This window comes from Lissotriton helveticus (assembly GCF_964261635.1).
Source record: "Lissotriton helveticus chromosome 1_1 unlocalized genomic scaffold, aLisHel1.1 SUPER_1_unloc_7, whole genome shotgun sequence".
Classification (NCBI taxonomy): domain Eukaryota; kingdom Metazoa; phylum Chordata; class Amphibia; order Caudata; family Salamandridae; genus Lissotriton; species Lissotriton helveticus.
In genome coordinates this window covers 2,494,947-2,519,341 of record NW_027611714.1, presented here as the reverse complement: position 1 = coordinate 2,519,341, position 24,395 = coordinate 2,494,947, and the positions used below count along the sequence as shown (strand labels likewise).

The 24,395-nt window shown below is 49.8% G+C and overlaps 1 protein-coding gene across 1 annotated transcript in view; it reads right to left on the bottom strand.

Moving 5' to 3' along the window:
• Positions 1–4,100: 4,100 nt before the first annotated feature.
• LOC144806413 (uncharacterized) overlaps positions 4,101–24,395 on the bottom strand; it is a 206,051-nt gene continuing 185,756 nt past the window's right edge. Inside the window, exon 4 of the mRNA XM_078672774.1 lies at positions 4,101–5,777. Coding sequence (XP_078528900.1) covers positions 4,554–5,777 — 1,224 coding nt within the window. The 3' untranslated portion in view covers positions 4,101–4,553. The remainder of the gene's footprint in view (positions 5,778–24,395) is intronic.

The following is a 24,395-nucleotide window of genomic DNA, read 5'->3' as shown; positions in this document are numbered from 1 at the left end:
GTTAGAATAGCCTAGCCCTTTTCCATGTCACCCTACCCCACAGCACTGCCACCAACCCCGCCCACCACCTTAGCCCCTTTCCCCAAAACACTGCCATCATCCATTCCCACAAAACACTGGCCCTTTCTGCTTGCCTTAAAGCTACTCCCCCACACTGCAACCTACCCTCAAAACACTACATGGCTACACTGTCTGCTTCTGCCATATCACTACCCTCTATCCTGCCACCCCCACCCAAAGTGACCCCTACCCTACCATTGTCCCTATTGCCAAACACTAGCCTCTACACTCACAATTGTATCCTGAAAACACTGGACCTCCAGCACCAAAACACTAGTGAGATAAAGGTGGATGAGAAAGGGTGAGTGGGAGCCACCAAAGAAAGGCCAGAGGGCTCAACCAGGTTTTTTTTCAAGCAGTGGACGGGGCAGTGGCGCGTTTGGTGGGCCTCTTTAGAAAAATATTGGCCCACTGGGCCCGGCGTTTCACTGCATTTAAATCTTGCCTTGTCCCCGGTCCCACCACATCCCCCATGGGAGCTGGACCCCTGCATTAATATACTGCCCCCTCCAGGGACCATCATGATGGTTTGCCCATGCCCCCTTCGATTTCCTTGCCTAGGGCACCGACAGTCCTTGGCGAAGATAAGGAAGAACGAGCAAGCTGTAGGAGTGGAGGCGACAGATGCATACTGCTTCAGCATGCCAGTATAACATACCTGATATTCTTTTTGCCCCGTTCTACGACGTACAGTCTGTTCTCTCCTCTGGCTGCACAAGAGTCCAAGCTGTAGCCAGAAAGGTCCTACTCTCTGGTGGTGGAGTCCGAAGCCCTCCAGGTGAATGCAAAACAGCAGGCAGGCCGGTGCGGAGTAAATAAACAAAGAACACATCACTTGCCTGCTGCTGAGACTCCTCCTTTTATTGGCCCATTGGCGAGCACTGGATCAATGCAAGGACAAGGTAGCATTCACTGGCATTTTTATAAAAAATGTAGACTTGTTACAAAACTGGCGATTTTTTTTTGCACATCGCTAAATCCTGGAGGGTCTCAATGACAATGCTCCCAAATATAATCATGCCCTGTGGGAAACAGTGGCCCAAACTCTGCCGGCGAACACAAGCTAATCAGGATAGATGTGTTGCAGCAAAGTTTGTACTCTGTTGTGACTTGGACATAGCCTATTGCTTGGGTCAGGCGATTGGCATGAGTGTAGAACTACAGTGCATTGCCATGATTGGGTCTATATGGTTCTCTAAAGATACCCGAGCATGGTTAATGAACAAGCTATTCGATGGCTCTCGCCTTTTAAGCAAGAAAGTGGACTATGCCCCAGGCAGATTCCTTGGGTCTGTCTGCCTCCGCCACGCAATTTCATCACAAATCTCGTCCCCTTTTGGCTACAGTAGGGTTTTTCAATACTGCCAGCGCCAGACCCTGCTGCAAACCCAACAGGTCTCCCAGTTCTTTCAAAGCCATGGCACATAAAGGCAAAGTCTGGGACATCATGCCACTGAGGGACCTGCAGCTACAACTGGTGCAGCTGCAAAACCTCTTTGTGTCCCTCCAGACACTTACTCACCCTATTGTAGGCCGTACCCAACATTTTCTCCAGTGAATTAGATTATGCCAGTGGCAGATCCCTCTCTCTATTCCACCCAGACTTAACAGTGGCGACGGATGTATCACTTCTGGGATGGGAAGGCCATATGGGAGACAGAGACTAGGGAACCCTCGTCACCGGCAGAGACCCAACTCCACAACAAGCTGTTGGAGTTGCAAGCATTTCACTTGCCGGTGAATGTCTTCCTGCCCACCATCACAGGATGGCTGGTGCAACTTCTCACAGACAAGACAGTCAATGACGATGGTCTCATCAGGAAGAGTCACACTTGAACTTGTTTGACAGCGAGCCGAGGATTCACTGGCTGCAGCTGTTTGGTCTGACGAACGGGCGCTGGAACTGCTTAGTTGAATTTGACTTCCTCCCAGGTACGCTGCCCAGAGATACAGAAGAATCCTTACTCGGTTATATTGAATATTGTTGAGAAGCATATTGGAGAAGCGGCGTTCTACCATCCTGATGAGACCATGGTAATTAAATGGAACGGTTGAAACATTGACTATACAGGGACTATTTCATATAAATTATATCTTCTATGAATCGCCTTTGCTTAACTTGTATTGTGCAAAAGCATTTGCACCCCTGTTTCTGTGAGCAAAATGTGGATCGGACTGTTTTATCATCAAATCACTTTCATCTTAAGCACTGCGCAGTCATCACTCAACGTTTTATATATACACTTGATGCTGAGAACACAATTAGAATTTTTGGAAATGAAAAGGCCTCATCTGAATTCTAATCTTAATGAAAATGGTGAATTAATATCTGCCCAGGGCCTGCATATGTGATACAGACCTGTGAGATAATGAACTCAGACCTCTGTAGTTGTTCACAGTGCACATGGGAAGTGCTTTTATACGTCTACGCTTGTCACTTCTGGAGCAGAATGACGGCGACACTGAGCTGCATGATGTCTCCTACTGCGTGCAGCAGGACTGCTTTAAAGTTTGAGGATCCACTCTGGCGTGTGGGGAATATTCACAAGGTAAGGAATCTCCAGGTAAAGGAGTATCCACCAGAAAGAGCGTTACCGAAGGCAAGTAACTGGTTTGTTATGTTTTCCTGCTGTTGTATATTATGTATAGGGCTCCCGGTTTTCCGTATTTACACATATAAATACAGACGGAAATATTTTTTTCCTTTGTCTGTATTTGTATGTAGAAGCGGAAAAATACGAGTAAAAAAGTACATTTTGCCGCGCTGCAGCCTTTGTTCAGAGTTGCCGTGCCCTGCTCAGATTCTGGGGATTCCTTCCAGTGACGTGGCTTCCTTTCAGTGACGTACTGTTGACCTATTGGCTCAGGGTCTTCAAGTGACCCTGAGCCAATCCCGGTTGTTTACAAGCATCACCGTGCGGGCGTGCTAATACCACCAGCTCCTCCGCCGTTAGCTGCGCCAGCTCCAGCTCCTTCTATTTGCACTTTGTGGGTACGTGTATGTGCCCTTAAAAGCCGCTCCTGCCTCTCTCTGCCCTCTGCAGCCTCGGGCTCCTGCCCTCCCGCCCCCACCCACGCAGCACTAGCTGTTCGCATCCCCTTACAGAGTCATCTTAGTTACTGTGATGCAAAAAAGTAAACGTTCCTTTGTAAACCTTATGCTTCATCTGCATCCATTGCCTGGGAAATGTGTTTTAAAAAAAAATGTTGTCAGAATCCAGATCGATTCCCTTAAAAGCCGCTCCTGCCTCTCTCGGACCTCTACAGCCTCGGGTTCCGGCCCTCCCGCCCCCACCCACGTAGCACCAGCTGTTCGCATCCCCTTACAGAGTCACCTTAGTTACTGTGATGCAAAAACAAAGTAAACGTTCCTTTGTAAACAACCTAAAACGGCACAACTTAACTATCAACGTGATATGGGTAGGATTTGTAAGATATATTAACAGCGCTTAGAAACCAAGCCTACACAGAAGCGATATCGGGCAAATGACACACTTTAGCTTTCTTTTTTTCAAGTTTCTTCAATTAATGCCTCATTGCTCCATTAATCACCAGAAGCTGGAGCTGATCCCCCTTTATGACCTTATGCTTCATCTGCATCCATTGCCTGGGAAATGTGCTTTAAACAAAAATGTTGTTAGAATCAACAGATCATGTATCGATGATGGATTATTTGGATAATGTGGCAAAATTCATAACTATGCAGAAAGTGAAGCAGCCATGTAATCACATAATTCCAACTAGTAGTTCTTTGCCGTGACTTGAAAAAGACCCAATCCTGATTGATGAAGCAGTCGGTTTCTCTGTACTTGAATAAAGGGAAGCATTTTCAGAACCCCTTGTCCTCTGCTGTCTGGGAATGATTCATATTCAGGCTGCACTGAGCTGCATCTAGGCGATTTACCACTGGTAAGCCATTCAATGCAGGCGGTTGACTGGCAGCGTGGGCTCAGGGAGAGGAAGTACTACCTTAGGCTTAGGCCTCTCGAGAAACAGAACTGCAGGCTGCAATTCCCATTTTAGGAGATGCAGTTCTCTCGTTGCGTTTAGGCCCCTGTCAAGGCATTTATTTATTTATGCGTTTTTATATAGCGCAGACTTTACCCGAGGGTGTCAGAGAGCTTCACAATAGGAACAGTAACATTACAAGAGCAAATGTTACGTTACATGAGGAAAAAGTGACAATTGTGCAAGTAACACCAGTAACCAAGATACAAGATGAGGTAGCAACCGGTACGTTACAAGCCAGAAAGAGCCTCAATGTCTGCAAAGTCTCTTGAAATGCACATGTGCTTGTACTACAATGGCAACGTTTTCAGATGAATGTATTGTGTTGCCCAATAACAACCCGACACTGGCGTGCATTGTCAATTTAAATAAATGCGGAAAAATACTAGCTGTAGTGGCGTTTTTTGCGTGTGGCAAAAATAAATGTGGATAAATACAGAAAAAATGCCCAAAAAATAAATATGGATAAATACAGACGGAAATGGTCAAAAAATAAAGAGCACTGGTGTTTCTCCCCCAGTGTGGATTCTCACATGTGCAGTGAGACCAGATTTACGGCTGAAACACTTGTGGCATTCAGAGCACTGATAAGGTTTTTCTCTAGTGTGGATTCTTATATGCTCAGTGAGATAATATTTACTTCTGAAACTTTTTGTGCACACTGAGCACTGATAAGGTTTTTCCCCAGTGTGGATTCTTATATGCTGAGTGAGACAGGGTTTTTCACTGAAACATTTCTTGCATTCAGTGCACTGATAAGGATTTTTCCCAGTGTGGGTCCAAGTATGTATAGTGAGTCTTCTTTTGTCATAGAAACATTTCTGGCATTCAGAGCACTGATAAGGTTTTTCCCCAGTGTGGGTTCTTATATGTTGAGTGAGACGGCTTTTATTACTGAAACATTTGTCGCATTCAATGCACTGATAAGGTTTTTCCCCAGTGTGGGTCCTAGTATGTTTAGTGAGTTCTCCTTTGTGACAGAAAAATTTCGGGCATTCAGAGCACTGATAAGGTTTTTCCCCAGTGTGCGTTTTTATATGCAGCGTGAGAGGTCTTTTTTCACTGAAACATTTCTGGCATTCAGAGCACTGATAAGGTTTTTCCCCAGTGTGGAATCTCAAATGTGCAGTTAGAAGTGATTTAAGTTTGAAATGTTTTGGGCATTCAGAGCACTGATAAGGTTTTTCCACAGAGTGGGTTAATGCATGTTGATATAGATTCCCTTTGATTCTAAACCTTTTCTGGCATTCAGAGCACTGATAAGGTTTTTCCCCAGTGTGGATTCTTATATGCTCAGTGAGATAAGATTTACTTCTGAAACTTTTTTGGCATTCAGAGCACTGATAAGGTTTTTCCCCAGTGTGGATTCTTATATGCTCAGTGAGATAAGATTTACTGCTGAAACTTTTTGGGCATTCAGAGCACTGATGCTTTTCCCCAGTGTGCATTCTCACATGTGCAGTGAGACTAGATTCAAGGCTGAAACATTTTTGGCATTCAGAGCACTGGTAAGGTTTTTCCCCAGTGTGGATTCTTATATGCTCAGTGAGATAATATTTACTGCTGAAACTTTTTTGACATTCAGAGCACTGATAAGGTTTTTCCCCAGTGTGGATTCTTATATGCTCAGTGAGATAATATTTACTGCTGAAACTTTTTTGGCATTCAGAGCACTGATAAGGTTTTTCCCCAGTGTGGATTCTTATATGCTCAGTGAGATAATATTTACTGATGAAACTTTTTTGGCATTCAGAGCACTGAGAGATGTTTTTCCCAGTGTGCATTCTCTCAAATTCAGTGAGATGAGATTGATGGCTGAATCGTTTTTGGCACAGGTAACTTATTTCCCCAACTTGGGTTATTTTGCTTTGATTGAGGCGGGTTTGAACACTGAATTTGTTCTCACAGCACGTGTTTTTATAAGGTGTATTCCTAGAGTTACATTTAGTTTTCTCTTGCTTATATGCCACGGTACGAGTGAACCTGATTTCAGAGTCGTGCTTATTTAGATAATGTTCAGTATTTATCTCTAGAAGAAATTGTGTGTAATCTTGTTAACACTTGAATTGAGCAAAATATGTCTGGATGCAGCCCTCTAACACCTGTCGAAATGTTTCTAGCCGATAATAGTCTTTTGGTTATAGCCTCTCCGGCAGCAACTTATTTTGTGACTGAAGTTTTTCTCAAATCTATTTATATAGGTTCTTAGCAATGCAGTGATAAGGTGTTAGTCTGATATTTAATGATTAAACTGATAAGTACCATTTGCACTGACGTAATGGCAGTAACTGAGAACATTAGAACATGCACAGTACTATTGTGGCTCACCAGTTGCAGAACATCAGTTAATTTTACCCTTTCTATGTTTGGTGTAAGGTGTAGTTCTGAAGACGAGGATTTATTTACATTAGCTATAGCGCAACGGTGCTCATTTAATCCATTTTTATATTTAACAGTTTTACATATCACTCCTGCACAACAGAATGTTGAGGCGATTTACATAGAATTACAGAACAGTACACATTAAAAAGGAAACAATCTGAGATGGTGATGAAAACAATAAAGTGGTGGATTTTTAAGGTTTTCGCCAGAGTGAGCAGAGTGGGTCGAGGTGTTATATCCCGAGGCAGATAGTCTCAAACTTGAGTAACTGGTTAAAAACGGTTGTTGAACAAAGGCGATTTTCCAATCTTTTGGTTGTTAACGTGTCAGCTTCGGAGTCTTCTTTCAGAGTCTTTTCTTTGATGGTTTGCAGAAGAAACCTTTTGTTATATCTTTCTTTTATGCAGTGTGTGCTTCCTCTCTGGAATTACATGATGCTTTAGATCATGTGTGCTTTAGATGAACGTTATTCTGTCATGCTGAGGCAATTTGTCTTTCTGATAATATTTCAGATGAGGATGTTGTGATTGGTCTTTCTGGGATTATTTCTTATGCTGTGTGGACAGATATGACTTTGCTCTGGGTTAATGAAATGCTAAAATTAGAGACTTCACTTACAGTATAGTACTTTCCTCAGCTCCCACTTCTTCGCCACACCTAGGTTTTGGAAATTGTTTAAACTTAGAATGCTGGATGTCCTTCAGTTTTTCAAAATAATCCTTCTTATGGCACTAACATTCAGTTGCCTGGTGCTAAATCTTGCTTTCTTCGTCCGTAATTTCAATCACCTATAGTATTAAAATTAAATAGTTAATACATAATACATGTAAATTTCCCCATAAATAATTTACAAACAGAGTGTAGAATGGTAGCCTGAGAGTACTTGGATGTAGGAGTGAGGATTTGTAGAATTTCCAACATTTTATTAAGCTCAAAAAGGATACATGTACCCTATGGACTTGTAACATAGAATTCCCAAAGCAGAAATTAAAGTCATATGGACTGGCACCAAACAGATATTTAAAAAAGAATACTATTAATTAATTTTTAATGTAGATTTTTGAGATGGGAATTTCCCCTCCATGGACAACAGGTGTTTTCCCCTGCCCTGAGTTACCACCTACTTGTATCTGGTATCCTGACTTTTGAGTTCTGGCCTCTGCCGCACACAAATCTATTGTGTGTTGCAAGGACTATGCCTAGACCTATCCCTCCACTATGGTCCAGAGTATGAATCAAGGGCAATGAAATTAAGGCGTACTTTCATGTGTTCATTTTATTCCACCTGATGAATCATGGCAAGGTTCTCGCTGGCAACCGCGCCTCGGTGGGCTTCTGGAAATACCTCCCACTAGCTCCCATCGGGCGAGTAGCCCTGGCAAAAATGATCATTGTCCCTCGCTTACTGTATTATTTCACTAACCTCCCGGTGGTGCCTCCCAGAAGTTTTTTTCACGAACTGGACTCGCTGCTCCGCACCCTTATATGGGGAAATGGTCGGCATAGAATAGCCCTCGCCAAACTTAGACTATCCACCACACAGGGGGGCCTGGGTGCCCCCGACTTCGAATCGTACTTCCTAGCAGCGCAACTTCAGTGGCTCTCGTATTGGACGGCGGGAAGACATTCCGGGGAGACTCATACAACGCACGGCCCCATCCCGGAACTCTGTCGGCTGCTGCTCCCTGGCATCAAACCCTGCCGGACCTACCCCTTGCAGGTGTCCGTGGCCCGCCAATGTATGTTGGAAATTCACTGCATGGCAACGAGGACCACTTGCTACTCCCCACGGCTGCCACTAGCGGGGTGGCCACGTGGCGTCTCCTACTTTACGAGCACCATGGTAGGAGCATGGACGGACTCTGAGGTCACGGAGGCGGAGGCACTATTTGAGGAGCGCCAGCTTCGCCCGTTCGCACAACTTATGGAGGACCTTGGCCTCCCCCCAGAGCAGTTCCTGACACATCCCCAACTCATCGACGGCTATCGCCCACATGGTGATCTAACGGTCAGTGAGCCCTGCGACACACCCCGTAATACACACTATCCTCTACATGGGGAGCGGAAGACACCTAGTCACTTGGTTGTACAAGTCCATCCGGGAACTTACACACAAGCCGCTACTCACTCTTAGGACGGTGTGGGAGGACGAGATTGGGAGACAATTACATGACCGGGAGTGGGACAGAGCACTGGAATTCCCAAAGATGGTGTAGAGAAACGCGCAGTTCAAAAACATACAATACTACATTTTACATAGGGCTTACCAGACCCCGGCACGCTTCCAGCGTTTCTATCCTGACACTCAGTTCTTATGCCCCAGATGTCACTCCCCGTACGCACACTTCCACGACATGTTCTAGGACTGCCCAACCCTTCAGCCTTACTGGTCAGCCATACTTGACTTCATTAGCACCCTCACAGGCCTCACCGACCTGCATTCCTGGGAGGCAGTCCCCCTGGGGACATTCCACAGGCCAAAAACACACAAGGTGCAGTTCAGATATGCTGCGCTATCCTTGCTTCTAGCCAAAAGGAACATAGCCATGCAATGGCGCGCGCCAGCTGGACCCTCACTAGAGACGTGGGCGGGCGCAGTGAGAAAGCGGACTGCAGCGGAAGAGGATGCCCTTCGGGAGGAGGAAGCTACAGGTCCGCGCAAGCGTCCTATCTCCCTAGAATGGGCCACCCTATACCACGAATCTCTGTCAGATCACCAGCGTGATACCCCAAGCCCCTCCCAACATGCCCCGCGCCCCGGACGGCATCGATGCCCTCATAGGGAATAATCGACATGCGCCCCCACCCATTTCCGAATTCACCCCTCCGGCCTCCGCTCTGTTCTACTCCACTCCACTCTTCCCCCCCACAATTGTTTTACTCCGTAGATGCGCTCAGTGCAATTCGCCTGCCGAGCTCCTTTGGCTCAGTCCACATCCCTCTCCCCCCCTCCCCCTCCTCCCCAGTTAGTTAATTCCCCTCCGGGGCTTTCTCTTTTCTCTTTTCTCTCTCCCTCCCTTCGCAGGGACACTGCTTTCTTTACCAAGTTCCCTCACCCCACACGTAGTCCCCCTGTTTCTTTCCACCAAATTCTCCTTGCGCTCAAGCTACATCAGTTCTAAGCGGTCCATGCCCCTACTCCACGCGCCTGTGGAATATTGTATACATCTAACGGGCATGTCTGTACTATTGTATCACCTTCGTCGCATTATTATTTACTGTGAACATTATTTCCAAAAATCAATAAAAAGGTTTTACAAAAAAGAAAAAATCAGGTGTTAGGTTTTTCTGCACCTGGATGTAATCGGGTGCAGAAAAACAGGACACAATTGTTTTCCAGACAGAAAAATTAGACTGAAAAGACGCACAAGACTCTGGGTACAGCAAAAGCAGCCAAGACTTATCCTGTTTTTTTACTAACTGGGAGAAACCCACAATTCTTCCCTCTGTTAGAAAATGCTTTCCTCTTCCCTTCCCTGCTTCTTCACCCATATCCCCCCAACCAACCACATGCATATATATTTATATATATATACCACCTGCTTAAAACAAGTGGTAAATAAAAAAAGAAAAACACTATGAAATAGTGAATGGCATGTGGTATGACAGGCAGGAGAATCTGTTCCTCGTGGCAACTCCCCAGTCCATGGCGCCAAACTAGTAACTGTACGTTACTGGGGTAAATCTACCACAAAACAATTACGTGAGATTTTTCTGCCACCCCAGTACTGTGCAACTTCTAACAAGGGACTATGAGAGGTCTTGGACCGGTCCTGTGACCTGGAGGGTCACACCAAGTGTGCCCTTATTTAAGGCAGAGGACTGTCATGGGTTTACCAGCTAGAGCGGTGGTGGCAATGCACCCTGTTGTAAGGATCAATAGCCTTATGATATCTTTGCATCATGGTCAGTGGAGTGGCTTTCTACTGACACACACATGTTATGCTCCATTTCTATTCCTGTGCCCAGACTTTGCGCTAACATCAAGTGCATGTTTAGGGTGTTGGTGTGCGTAGCATAAATGCAATGTGAGAGTGCGACAGAGTAAACTGCATCTCCTGCCTGCCAGTTGTGTATGCAAGTGGGACCATCTATCCCTCATTTATACTCGAGTTCAAAGTCCTCTGTTACCAAGGAATAATGTGCTCTACAAAGTACTCAGGTGCCTGCTGTGACACCAGGGATGGTGTCAGCCTGACAGTCTATCTAAGTTGAAGGGACATCACCGGCAGGTTGTATTACTTAATGGAGAAGCTATGTACCTGTACTGAGGAGCCTAGACGCCTGCCTGTCTGGTAAGAAAGGGAAGGGAGTTTGACTATCCAGCAGGAAGACAAGTCTGTCCTGGAAGAAGCAAGGTCCGACACATCCTCGTTCTCTGTAGGGCGGGCCGCAAAGCCATCCAGCAGGACCAGCTAGTCTGAGGGATGCCAAGACTCTCCCAACAGTTCAAGGCAGAAAATAAAACTTAACGACAACATGATTGTTGAGGCCCAGTAGGACGATTGTGTGCTGCCAACAGGCCCATTCAAGGTTGCATTTGCCAAATTCCTAACACAACAGAGTCTGAATCTACTGACTTCCTGGAGAGCCTGTGTTGGGCTTTTAGCTGCTGAATTTCTGACTACTCTGTGTCAGAGGTCCATGAGGGACTACAACTACTCCAGTGTCGAACACCCTGGCTGAGCTCACGCCTGTGGTCCAGCCGGCCACAATGTGGGCTCAATTGCTGATGGTCGGGCCTCCAGAGGGGCTGCACTTACAGACAGGCCAGGTGTGACTGCTATCTTGGGGCGATTCAAAAAGGGGGTGGTGATGGACAGAGTATCTGAATTAAGCAGAACACTCCTACCCAGTCAAAAGATCAGGGCTTGATCCATCACCGTTTTTTAGCTCACTGCACCATCCCAGTTCAGAACCTGGCTACATGCAAATTAGTCTAACCCTGGCCTAGTGCATCATGGGAACAGGGCAGACCAAACTACCAAGCCAATTCTTTACTGAAAAGGAAACAAGCTTCCGGGGACCGGTTTCTGGCATTGCAGCCGTGTTCGGCCCAGCTTGCTTGAATCCTGATGGTGCAGTGAGCAAGGGACTCATGTCTGAGCATACCCTTCCACACTTGTGGTGGCTAAAACGATTCAAAAAGGGGGTGGTGATGGACAGAGTATCTGAATTAAGCAGAACACTCCTACCCAGTCAAAAGATCAGGGCTTGATCCATCACCGTTTTTTAGCTCACTGCACCATCCCAGTTCAGAATCTGGCTACATGCAAAATAGTCAAACCCTGGCCCAGTGCATCATGGGAACAGGGCAGACCAAACTACCAAGCCAATTCTCTACTGGAAAGGAAACAAGCTTCCGGGGACCGGTTTCTGGCATTGCAGCCGTCTTCGGCCCGGCTTGCTTGAATCCTGATGGTGCAGTGAGCAAGGGCCTCATGTCTGAGCATACCCTTCCACACTTGTGGTGGCTAAAACATTCGAAAAGGGGGTGGTGATGGACAGAGTATCTGAATTAAGAAGAACACTCCTACCCAGTCAGAAGATCAGGGCTTGATCCATCACTGTTTTTTAGCTCACTGCACCATCCCAGTTCAGAACCTGGCTACATGCAAATTAGTCTAACCCTGGCCCAGTGCATCATGGGAACAGGGCAGACCAAAACTACCAAGCCAATTCTTTACTGGAAAGGAAACAAGCTTCCGGGGACCGGTTTCTGGCATTGCAGCCGTCTTCGGCCCGGCTTGCTTGAATCCTGATGGTGCAGTGAGCAAGGGACTCATGTCTGAGCATACCCTTCCACACTTGTGGTGGCTAAAACGATTCAAAAAGGGGGTGGTGATGGACAGGGTATCTGAATTAAGCAGAACACTCCTACCCAGTCAAAAGATCAGGGCTTGATCCATCACCGTTTTTTAGCTCACTGCACCATCCTAGTTCAGAACCTGGCTACATGCAAATTAGTCTAACTCTGGCCCAGTGCATCATGGGAACAGGGCAGACCAAACGAACCAATCCAATTCTTTACTGGAAAGGAAACAAGCTTCCGGGGACCGGTTTCTGGCATTGCAGCCGTCTTCGGCCCGGCTTGCTTGAATCCTGATGGTGCAGTGAGCAAGGGACTCATGTCTGAGCATACATTTCCACACTTGTGGTGGCTAAAACGATTCAAAAAAGGGGTGGTGATGGACAGAGTATCTGAATTAAGCAGAAGACTCCTACCCAGTCAAAAGATCAGGGCTTGATCCATCACCGTTTTTTAGCTCACTGCACCAGCCCAGTTCAGAACCTGGCTACATGCAAATTAGTCTAACCCTGGCCCAGTGCATCATGGGAACAGGGCAGACCAAACTACCAAGCCAATTCTTTACTGGAAAGGAAACAAGCTTCCGGGGATCGGTTTCTGGCATTGCAGCCGTCTTCGGCCCGGCTTGCTTGAATCCTGATGTTGCAGTGAGCAAGGGACTCATGTCTGAGCATACCCTTCCACACTTGTGGTGGCTAAAACGATTCAAAAATGGGGTGGTGATGGAGAGAGTATCTGAATTAAGCAGAACACTCCTACCCAGTCAAAAGATCAGGGCTTGATCCATCACCGTTTTTTAGCTCACTGCACCATCCCAGTTCAGAACCTGGCTACATGCAAATTAGTCTAACCCTGGCCAAGTGCATCATGGGAACAGGGCAGACCAAACTACCAAGGTGCACTGGGCCAGGGACAGATCAAGCCCTGATCTTTTGACTGGGTAGGAGTGTTCTGCTTAATTCAGATACTCTGTCCATCACCACCCCCTTTTTGAATCGTTATAGCCACCACAAGTGTGGAAGGGTATGCTCAGATGTGAGTCCCTTGCTCACTGCACCATCAGGATTCAAGCAAGCCGGGCCGAAGACGGCTGTAATGCCAGAAACCGGTCCCCGGAAGCTTGTTTCCTTTCCAGTAAAGAATTGGCTTGGTAGTTTGGTCTGCCCTGTTCCCATGATGCACTGGGCCAGGGACAGACTAATTTGCATATAGCCAGGTTCTGAACTGGGATGGTGCAGTGAGCTAAGAAACGGTGATGGATCAAGCCCTGATCTTTTGACTGGGTAGGAGTGTTCTGCTTAATTTAGATACTCTGTCCATCACCACCCCCTTTTTGAATCGTTTTAGCCACCACAAGTGTGGAAGGGTATGCTCAGATGTGAGTCCCTTGCTCACTGCACCATCAGGATTCAAGCAAGCCGGGCCGAAGACGGCTGTAATGCCAGAAACCGGTCCCCGGAAGCTTGTTTCCTTTCCAGTAAAGAATTGGCTTGGTAGTTTGGTCTGCCCTGTTCCCATGATGCACTGGGCCAGGGACAGACTAATTTGCATATAGCCAGGTTCTGAACTGGGATGGTGCAGTGAGCTAAAAAACGGTGATGGATCAAGCTCTGATCTTTTGACTGGGTAGGAGTGTTCTGCTTAATTCAGATACTCTGTCCATCACCACCCCCTTTTTGAATCGTTTTAGCCACCACAAGTGTGGAAGGGTATGCTCAGATGTGAGTCCCTTACTCACTGCACCATCAGGATTCAAGCAAGCCGGGCCGAAGACGGCTGTAATGCCAGAAACCGGTCCCCGGAAGCTTGTTTCCTTTCCAGTAAAGAATTGGCTTGGTAGTTTGGTCTGCCCTGTTCCCATGATGCACTGGGCCAGGGACAGACTAATTTGCATATAGCCAGGTTCAGAACTGGGATGGTGCAGTGAGCTAAAAAACGGTGATGGATCAAGCCCTGATCTTTTGACTGGGTAGGAGTGTTCTGCTTAATTCAGATACTCTGGACATCACCACCCCCTTTTTGAATTGCTATCTTGGGCGGCTGATCTTCAGGCAACTGCAAAGAAAAGACAGAGTGGGTGCCCTTCTGAATGCAGACCTACACCCAGGACCAAAGCGCTCCACAAAAGCCTGCTGGTGGGTCACTGCTCTCACGAGTGTTCGGTGTGCCATTTAAGTGCCGGGAAACAGGAAAGAAACCCAGACAAGACTGACTCATCCTGTGGAAGGATAAGACGCTTACAACAGAGAATATACGAACTGCACCTATACTATATTCATGATACTCCTAAATGCCCCTAGAGGGGAAGAGGGGATCAGAACCAGATGCACCTGTCTGTAGCACATGGTAGTCTTGAATGCCTGCACTATCTTTTCACCCAGACTGTTCATAAAGTTGATTTTAGAGCTGCTATGCACATAGCAGGGGGAATCTCAGACCATTCGCTGGTGGCGATGCAACTCGATGGTCCGGTTGTGGACTTCATCCTACCCCCAAGGGTTGATCCGTGATATTTAAAAGACAAGACGTTCAAAGCTCGTATGAGAGATAGAACAGAATTCTATTTTAAGGAGAACGGGCGGCCTGTTGAATCAGTTTGCGTGCTGTAGGATGAATTCAAGGCAGTGATTTGAGGCCAGACACAAGCCTTGATTGGGAGAATGTCGAAGGAACGTAAATTGAAGTGCGAGGCTCAGGACAAGGAATGTGCTTTCCTGGAGGCTCGCTTGGCAAGTGGGGAATCAGTTTCTCTCCCATTACACCATCAACTGAAGCAACCCACATTAAGCGTACTAATGGAAACTAGCGTGCACTCATTCGCTGGCTACCCAGCATTGTCTCTATGATGTTGGTGATAAAGCCAATGAGTTGCTTGCATGGCTAGGGAGACGAGACAAAGAACGGAACTAGATCCTTGAGGTTATTGACAACGGGATGGATATACTGGGAGAGACTTCCTGAAAGACCTGACCCTGCCAATGCTAACGAATGAGGACGGAGACGCAATAGACCAAGTAGACTAAATAAATAAGACAATAGGAACCTTGCAACAGGGCAAGCGATGGGCCTGATGAGCTCCCCTTAGAATTATATAAAAGAATGATGGATAAAGTCAGGGAGTACCTCCAGAGTAGGTTTCAGACTGCCTGAAAATATGGGTGTCTCCCAGAGGACCAAAGAACATCTAAGGCGGTGGTCATCCCAAAAAAGGACGAACCAGCAACTGAGTGGGGTTTTATAGACCTCTCTCCCCGCTTAATTTTGAGACTAAGGTCCTTGTGAACGCCCTGGCGATCTGCCTGCGGACAGTAATTGCACCAGTGGATCATCCTGATCAATCGGGCTTCATGCCACACCGGGGAACGCGCTTAAATCTCCGACACCTTAATGGAGTATCACATGCAACAGGGGATTCCTTTGCTGAATCAGTGGCGCTGCTATCAAGCTCTTGTATGTGGCCCCTTTAGCGCGCATGCGCGGCAATAATACAGTCTCTCGAGTCTTTGCCGTCCGACAGGGATGCTCCTTGTCTCCTGTGCTCTTTCCACGTTTGGGTTCACCAGGACCTCTCATATGGGGTATTCCAGTTGATCAGGAGTGAGAATCTCCCTATACGTTGACGTTTTGCTATATGACACGTAGCCAGCCTTCTTGAGTGAACAAATCCTACAATTTTTTCGCATATTTGGAGATCATTCAGGATGTAGGATCAACTGGAAGTCCTTAACATTCCTGCTGGTGGCAGGGACCCTGTGGCTGAACTCTCGGTGCACAGTTCGGGTGGCACTACATTGCTTTAAATATTTGGGCGTGTCTATTACAAGAGAGCACAGGCAGGAACATACTCCCGAAATTAGACCGTCTTCGCTGGGATCCCCCACACTTGCGGGTGCTCCCGCTCTCCTTACTGGGCCGGGTGGCCCTATTTAAAGTGATGACCCTCCAGGGTCTCCTGTACATTGTGCAGAAAATGTCCTTTAAGATCCCACCAGACATTTTTTTTCAAAAGGTAGACTGAGAACTTTGGCTCCTGTTGTGGGATGGTTGCACTTCGTGCTTAGTAAGGTGTAGAGGGGAGATTAAGGTGGACTGGCGGTCTGGAGCATTCTCAAGTGTTACTGGGCCACGCAGCTGGTGGCAGTCAACAACTGGGTTTTTGCGGACTGTGAGGATCCTGCTTACCGGGTAGATAGATTGGCCATGGGCAAGAGAGGTTACCCCACCCCGGTGCTGTATTGAAGAAAGTATGAGTGCACTCTATCTACTCATACCCAAACAGTAGTAAGGGTGTGGAGAGAGGCTACCAAGTGTTTAGGCTGAGAAGATAAGCTGACTGAAATTACTCCACTGTATGATGGTGATCTCTTAAGTGCAGTGGGAGGATTGCAGGGCTTAAAAAAAATGGGGATTGATTAGCTTAGAGCGGGCAGGCGATGTGTGGGGGGGACAGGCACTTGTGTCCTTCACGATCCTTCAACAAAGGTATGAATTAGGTGACTAAAAACGGTTCTGACATTTGCAGGTGGGTCACGCTCTGCAAGGTCACATCTGGGAAGGGGGGAAGTTGCTTGATGCATCCCCACTGGAGGACCAGCTGCTAACTAATCCCCTGACCGAAAAAGCCATCTCAACCATCTATAGGAAGTTGATCTACAATTCTCTGGATCCCTGGGGGATGTTTCAGGCGGTCATTCACCAACTTTTATGTTTTTCAAAAACAAGCTTCCAAAGCTGGAGTTGGTTTTTAAAAACCAATAACTAATCGCCCTCACACCCTTGGAACTTTCTCCCTAATTAATTTAATCCCAGGAAATGGGATTCATTTAAAAACAAATTCTCATCACGACTGCCAGATATTCCCTGGTGGTCCTGAATAAGAGAACAAGCATTTGCAATACGATAGGTCTCGCATTAATTAAGTTTGAGCTATTGGCATTGCTAAATATTGCAACACCAATTGCAACAAAAGTCTATAAATGGTAGGCCAAAAAAAGTTATTTATTTTTGTAGCAATGGTGGCATGCTGCACTTTAGATGAATATGTTTAAAAGTAAAGTGCTCCATACTGCGATTGCTACAATAGTTAATTGTGGATGCGTTAACAATTGATGTGTGCACGGACTGCTGGTGGAGTGTGTGTGCCTGTAGAAATTGTGCACTGATGGCTGGTGGTGTGGGTGCCTGGTGGAAGTGTGCACTTATGGCTGGTGGTGTGTGTGCCTGTTGGAAGTGTGCACTGACAGCTGGTGGTGTGTGTGAGCCTGGTGAAAGCGTGCACTGACGGCTGCTGGTGTGTGTGTGTGCCTGGTGAAAGCGTGCACTGATGGCTGGTGGTGTGTGTGTGTGTGCCTGGTGAAAGCGTGCACTGACTGCTGGTGGTATGTGTGTGCCTGGTGAAAGCGCGCACTGACGGCTGGTGGTATGTGTGTGCCTGGTGAAAGCGTGCACTGACGGCTGGTGGTATGTGTGTGCCTGGTGAAAGCGTGCACTGACGTCTGGTGGTGTGTGCCTGGTGGAAGTGTGCACTGACGGCTGGTGGTGTTTGTGCCCAGTGAAAGCGTGCACTGATGACTGATGGTGTCTGTGCCTAGTGGTTGTGTGTGTGTGTGTGTGGTTGTGGTTGTGTGTGTGGTTTTGTGTATGGTTGTGTGTGTGTGTGTGTGGGGTTGTGTGTGTGGTTGTGTGTGTGGTTGTGTTTGTTGTTGTGTGTGTGGTTGTGTGTGTGTGGGGTTGTGTGTGTGGTTGTGTGTGTGGTCGTGTGTGTGTGGTTGTGTGTGTGGTTGTGTGTGTGGTTGTGTGTGTGTGGTTGTGACTGTGATTAAGCTTGGATTTTCTATTTTCACGCTGCAGTTCAACTTGCCCAAAATCACACAGTGCAGAAGCAGAGACGCCGTGATTAAGCTCAGATTGTGTAGGAGGAAAGGGGAAGTGAGAGGAGGGAGAAAGCAAAGGGGAGGCGCTGAATAGGGAGAGAGAGAGCGAGGGAAGGGGGTGAAAGTTGGCGAGCTGTGGCACAGCGAGGAGGATGCTGACAGGTGGTGAGCCCACAAATTAACACGGAGAGGCGAGGCAAGCAGAGTCTTGAGGCAGGCGCCTGCTCCGAGTCTCCAACATGTCAATCACACAAAAGCCACATCAAAGGGACAATCATTGCATCGGACAATTTGCAAAGTAGTGACATTTCTTCTGAAGTACTGAGGGAGAGAAACTCAACATAGGGCGAAAGCATGGGGATTAAAGCTAAAGGGCTCTAGTCATCAAGAGTATCTGGCTGTTGGCAAAGCCACGTTTAGAAGGAGGGGCGGGGATGACGTTGCTTTAATATGTTCAGTTACCAAAAAAAAGTAATGTGGAAATTTAAAGCTCATTATAGCAAGCTTTACACTCTTCTTTTTTGCAGGCCGTAGTTAATATTAAATTTCCGAAACCTATTGGTCGGACTGGATCTGCCACTATTAGTCTTTAATTTATGGAAAGGGGGGGAGAGTATATGTACTATTTCCATGGGTCAGTTTCACTGTGGTTTACAGAGGTTTTCCACATACTGAAAGACAGTAGGCAAAACAGTAATGAGGAGAAAAACAAGCTCTCGGCATTGCATGGTGGGGGCGGGGGAGCGGCTTCCTTTGTAGTCTGATGCCGAGGCTCAGACAAATGGTGTGGGTGTGCGATGTTGCTGGAGATGTGCACACACCCAGCTCACATGAACTGTACCTAATCCGCAGTTTGGGGAGACTTTTCGAAAGCCTTACTATAATCTCGCCGATGGCTTAGATGAGACTTAAAAGGAATAGCGTGCCACATCATTTCATATACTGGCATCTGCCATCAGGCGTGCATAGGATCAGCAACAAATGTTTTTTGGCACAGCATCGCCCAGAAGCCTTGGCAAAGCCAATGGGACCCAAAGGCAACACCTGTTGGCTTTACCAGTGCTTGTTTTATTTTCTTGGTAAGGTGGTGGCAGAGGCTTTTCGCTTTCAGGGTGGGGATGGAGGAAGCGGGAGGTGACTGAACGAGGCAGAGCTACTATGTTCTTATGTGTTATTGATGTGTGTTTCATTTTTTTGGGGGGGTGGGGGTGTCTTCTGATCTTGCCTGGCTGCTCTAGGGGATTGAAGGATGTGTTCGGAACATATTTAATAAAACATTATGTAATGCTTCACACTGCACGTTGCCATTTCTGAGCGATGTAATGAGCCGTCGGAAGTGTTACTTTAGTTTATGCTACTCAATTTACCGACTTCAGAAAGATGGCAGTCCGATCCAGCCATGCCTGAATTCGTGACTTGTAGCTCAGTGGGATGTTGGTGCGAGCGTTGACTCACTGGGCTATCTCGCGAGTGATGACGAGTTATTGGTTTTATATACTGTCTATTAAAAGGGAAGGGGCGCGCCTGTCCAAAGGCAGGCTCGGGCTCGGTTTGGGGGGGAAGTGGGGAGGGTTAGGGAAGGGGTCTGACTGGAGGTCTTGAGCTGCGGGGCCTGATGGATGCTCGTGTCTAAACCCGCTGCCCCTCTCCCCGTCGTCTAACCTACTTTCCCTTGGATAACGCGGTTAGCCGGATTTAATCTAGGGGGGCACACCAGCTGTACCCTGCCGCCCAAGCCCGCAGGTGCCGTCGCTTCCTGCGCTGCAGCACCGCATTGCCCCCCCCTCCCGGAGCAAGGCTTTCCATACCCATTGTGTCTTACCACCCTCCTGTGGTGGCGCCCCCTCGTAATTTTGGCTCTCAGTTCTTGAGTGAGATATAAAAGTGCTGGTAATCGCTGTCTCAGAGTGCCGAGAATTGCGGGTATCTCCCATCCATGGCACTGTTCCAGCCATCTGCTGGGCACACTGCCAGCCACAGAGCTGGCCTCACCCCTCAGTTGGCACTGTGGGCACTGCCTCTGTGGTTGGCAGCCCTCTTCTGGGCGCACTGTCCTCCCCAGAGCTGGTCTCGCCCCTCGGTTGGCACTGTGGGCACTGCCTCTGTGGTTGGCAGCCCTCTGCTGGGCGCACTGTCCTCCCCAGAGCTTGTCTTACTTCTCGGTTGGCACTGTGGGCACTGCCTCTGTGATTGACAGCCCTCTGCTGGGCGCACTGTCCTCCCCACAGCTGGTCTCGCCCCTCGGTTGGCACTGTGGGCACTGCCTCTGTGGTTGGCAGCCCTCTGCTGGGCGCACTGTCCTCCCCAGAGCTTGTCTCACTTCTCGGTCGGCACTGTGGGCACTGCCTCTGTGATTGACAGCCCTCTGCTGGGCGCACTGTCCTCCCCAGAGCTGGTCTCGACCCTCTGTTGGCACTGTGGGCACTGCCTCTGTGGTTGGCTGCCCTCTGCTGGGCGCACTGTCTTCCCAGAGCTGGTCTCGCCCCTCGGTTGGCACTGTGGGCACTGCCTCTGTTTTTGGCAGCCCTCTGCTGGGCGCACTGTCCTCCCCAGAGCTGGTCTCGCCCCTCGGTTGGCACTGTGGGCACTGCCTCTGTGGTTGGCAGCCCTCTGCTGGGCGCACTGTCCTCCCCAGAGCTGGTCTCGCCCCTTGGTTGGCACTGTGGGCACTGCCTCTGTGGTTGGCAGCCCTCTGCTGGGCACACTGTTCTCCCCAGAGCTGGTGTCGCCCCTCGGTTGGCACTGCCTCTGTGGTTGGTAGCCCTCTGCTGGGCGCACTGTCCTCCCCAGAGCTGGTATCACCCCTTGGTTGGCACTGTGGGCACTGCCTCTGTGGTTGGCAGCCCTGTGCTGGGCGCACTGTCCTCCCCAGAGCTGGTCTCACCCCTTGGTTGGCACTGTGTGCTGTGGCTGGCTGGCCTCTGATTTGAAGACATAGACATTTTCTGCCTGTTTTGAAGAAACTACCTCAATCCTCTCCGGCGCCGGGGACCCAACTCTCCTTTCTCTCTTTCCAGGGGCGTCAGATCTGATAACGCCCCCCCCCAGATTACCACGCCCTCCCCAAACTTGGCCGGTGCTGACTTGCACCCCCTTCTCGGTGCCAGTGACGTCTCCCTCCAGTTTCCTCCTCGCAAATACCTCCAAATCTCCCACTTACCACACCCCCTCCCCCCTCCTCACTCTATCCTACAAGTGGGCAGTGAAATCCCTCCAGCATGATCTCCTAGTTGCCAAACCTTACTTGACGGCCCTAAATCTGTGAACTGCAGCTGCTCCCCCCCTTATTAACTACTTTAGCTGTGACTTCCACGGTTGGCAGTGTTCCCCCCCACTCCCCCCGCCCCCTGTTGACACTGAATTTAGCCCATCCGATCACTTGGTCCGCAGTGCCAACTCCAACTCCATTACTTGTCATTAAAGCCTTAATCTGCCCCCTCTGCCCACGGCCCCGCCCCCTCCTTGGGGGCTCTCTGTCTGGATAGAGTGCTCTGTGGCGCTGGAGCAGGGGCCCTCGCTCGTCTGCCCCCCCCCCCTCACAACCAGTGCCGGGAGTGTGAGGGGCCTGGGGGTCTGGGGAAGAGTCACATCTGGACTGCAGGGCCCTGGAGATGCGGGGACAGTAAGTGGGGGCGGGTCTCGGTGGGAGGCGGCCCCCCTCCCCTCACCGAAGCCTCACTTTATCCTCAGCCTGCAGCGTCCAGGGTGGGGCCGGCGCCCCAGGCACCTCCCGTGAGGACTCTATGTAGGATTGTCTAGCGCCTAGAAGCGAGGAGAGGGGTGGGCTGCGGGGTCAGCGTCTCTGTGCACCATTTGCACTGGTGTGTCTGTGAACGATTGTTTCTGATGTGCCTGTGAGTCTGACAGACGGGGGCACCATTCCAGCTCTGAGTGTGCCCAGCTCTGAGTGTGCGTGTGCCCAGCTCTGAGTGTGCGTGTGTCCAGCTCTGTGTGTGCGCGCGTGTCCAGCTCTGACTGTGTGTGCGCGCGTCACAACGGCCCATTTCAGAGCAACCTAATAACCCCCTGTCTTTCTCTCCTCAGGTGTGCGTGATGAGAGCCCTGCCCCCCTTCACCCTGCTGGTACTCCTGCTGTGCCCCTGGCATGCCACGGCCCACCCTACCTTCCAGCACCCGGACACAGCCTTCAACCACTTGGCGCTAGACCGAGAGACGCGCATGCTGTATGTCGGCGCTGTGAACCGCCTCTTCCAGCTCTCGCCAGACCTGGAGCTGGTGGGCGAGGAAAAGACTGGCCCGGTGGATGACAGCCCCGACTGCCTGCCGTTCAAGGACGTGCAAGAGTGCCTGCAGGCCCGGCCCACCGACAACGCCAACAAGCTGCTGGTGGTCAACGGGTGCGGCCGGGAGCTGGTCGTGTGCGGACAGGTCTTCCAGGGACTCGGTGGCCGAGGTGCTCTACTACCCGGTGGACCCCGGGGACAACCAGTTTGTGGCCGCCAATAACGTGCGGGTGACCACAGTGGCCCTGGCGGGCAGCACCACGGATGGACGCCAGCTGATGATCGTGGGGCGCGGCCTGACGGCCAGGCTGTCCGCCGGCATTCCTCCCATCACCGTGCGCCAGCTCAACCAAACGCCCGTCTTCTCCAACGAGGGCCTGGGCAAGCTGGTGGTCAGCGACTTCTCAGACTACAACAACCACTTCATGGGGGTCTTCGGCCACGCTGGCCATGTCTACTTCCTCTTCTTCAGGCGCGGGCCCATGACGCAGCTGGAGTACGCCAGCTACGTGGCCATGGTGTGCGACCAGAACCTGCTGCTTTCCTCCTACGTGGAGATGCAGCTGGTCTGCCAGGACTCCAAGGGCAAGAACTACAACCTGGCGCAGGCCGCCCACCTGCAAGCCCAGGAGGGGGGGGGGGGGGGAGCAGCCACGCTCTTCGTGGTCTTCGCCGCTGGGGTGGCCTCCATCCCAAGCGCCACCCAGGACACGGCCATGTGCGCCTTCAGCCTGGAGGAGGTGGACGCGCAGCTGGAGAGGGCCAGGATGCTGAGCTACACCAAGGCCAGCCGCGACGAGCAGCGCCAGCAAGTGGCAGTCATCGAGTATGGAGTGACCTCCAGCTGTGGGATGCTGCCAGAGGTAAGCTGGGATGGAAGGGGGATCTCCTGGGTTTCACCTCAGAGTATGGGGTGACCACCAGCTGCGTGCTGCTGCAAGAGGTAGTATGGGATGGAAGGCGGATCTCCTGAGGTACACCCTCAGAGTATGAGGTGACCACCAGCTGCGGGACACTACCACAACTAGGTTGGGATGGAGAAGAGATTTTCTGGGGGTCACAATGTAAGGAGTGACCTCCAGCTATGGGATACTGACAAAGGTAGGTTGGGATGGAGATTCCATCTCTTGGGACTCACCTCAGAGTATGGGGTGCTCACCAGCTGCAGGGTGCTGCCAGAGGTAGACTGGGATGGAAGGGGGATCTCCTGGGACTGACCTCAGAGTATGGGGTGCTCACCAGCTGCAGGGTGCTGCCAGAGGTAGACTGGGATGGAAGGGGGATCTCCTGGGACTGACCTCAGAGTATGGGGTGATCACCAGCTGCAGGGTGCTGCCAGAGGTAGAATGGGATGGAAGGGGGATCTCCTGGGGTTCACCTCAGAGTATGGGGTGCTCACCAGCTGCAGGGTGCTGCCAGAGGTAGAATGGGATGGAAGGGGGATCTCCTGGGGTTCACCTCAGAGTATGGGGTGCTCACCAGCTGCAGGGTGCTGCCAGAGGTAGACTGGGATGGAAGGGGAATCTCCTGGGACTGACCTCAGAGTATGGGGTGCTCACCAGCTGCAGGGTGCTGCCAGAGGTAGACTGGGATGGAAGGGGGATCTCCTGGGACTGACCTCAGAGTATGGGGTGCTCACCAGCTGCAGGGTGCTGCCAGAGGTAGACTGTGATGGAAGGGGGATCTCCTGGGGTTCACCTCAGAGTATGGGGGGATCACCAGCTGCAGGGTGCTGCCAGAGGTAGACTGGGATGGAAGGGGGATCTCCTGGGACTGACCTCAGAGTATGGGGTGCTCACCAGCTGCAGGGTGCTGCCAGAGGTAGACTGGGATGGAAGGGGGATCTCCTGGGGTTCACCTCAGAGTATGGGGTGCTCACCAGCTGCAGGGTGCTGCCAGAGGTAGACTGGGATAGAAGGGGGATCTCCTGGGGTTCACCTCAGAGTATGGGGTGATCACCAGCTGCAGGGTGCTGCCAGAGGTAGAATGGGATGGAAGGGGGATCTCCTGGGGTTCACC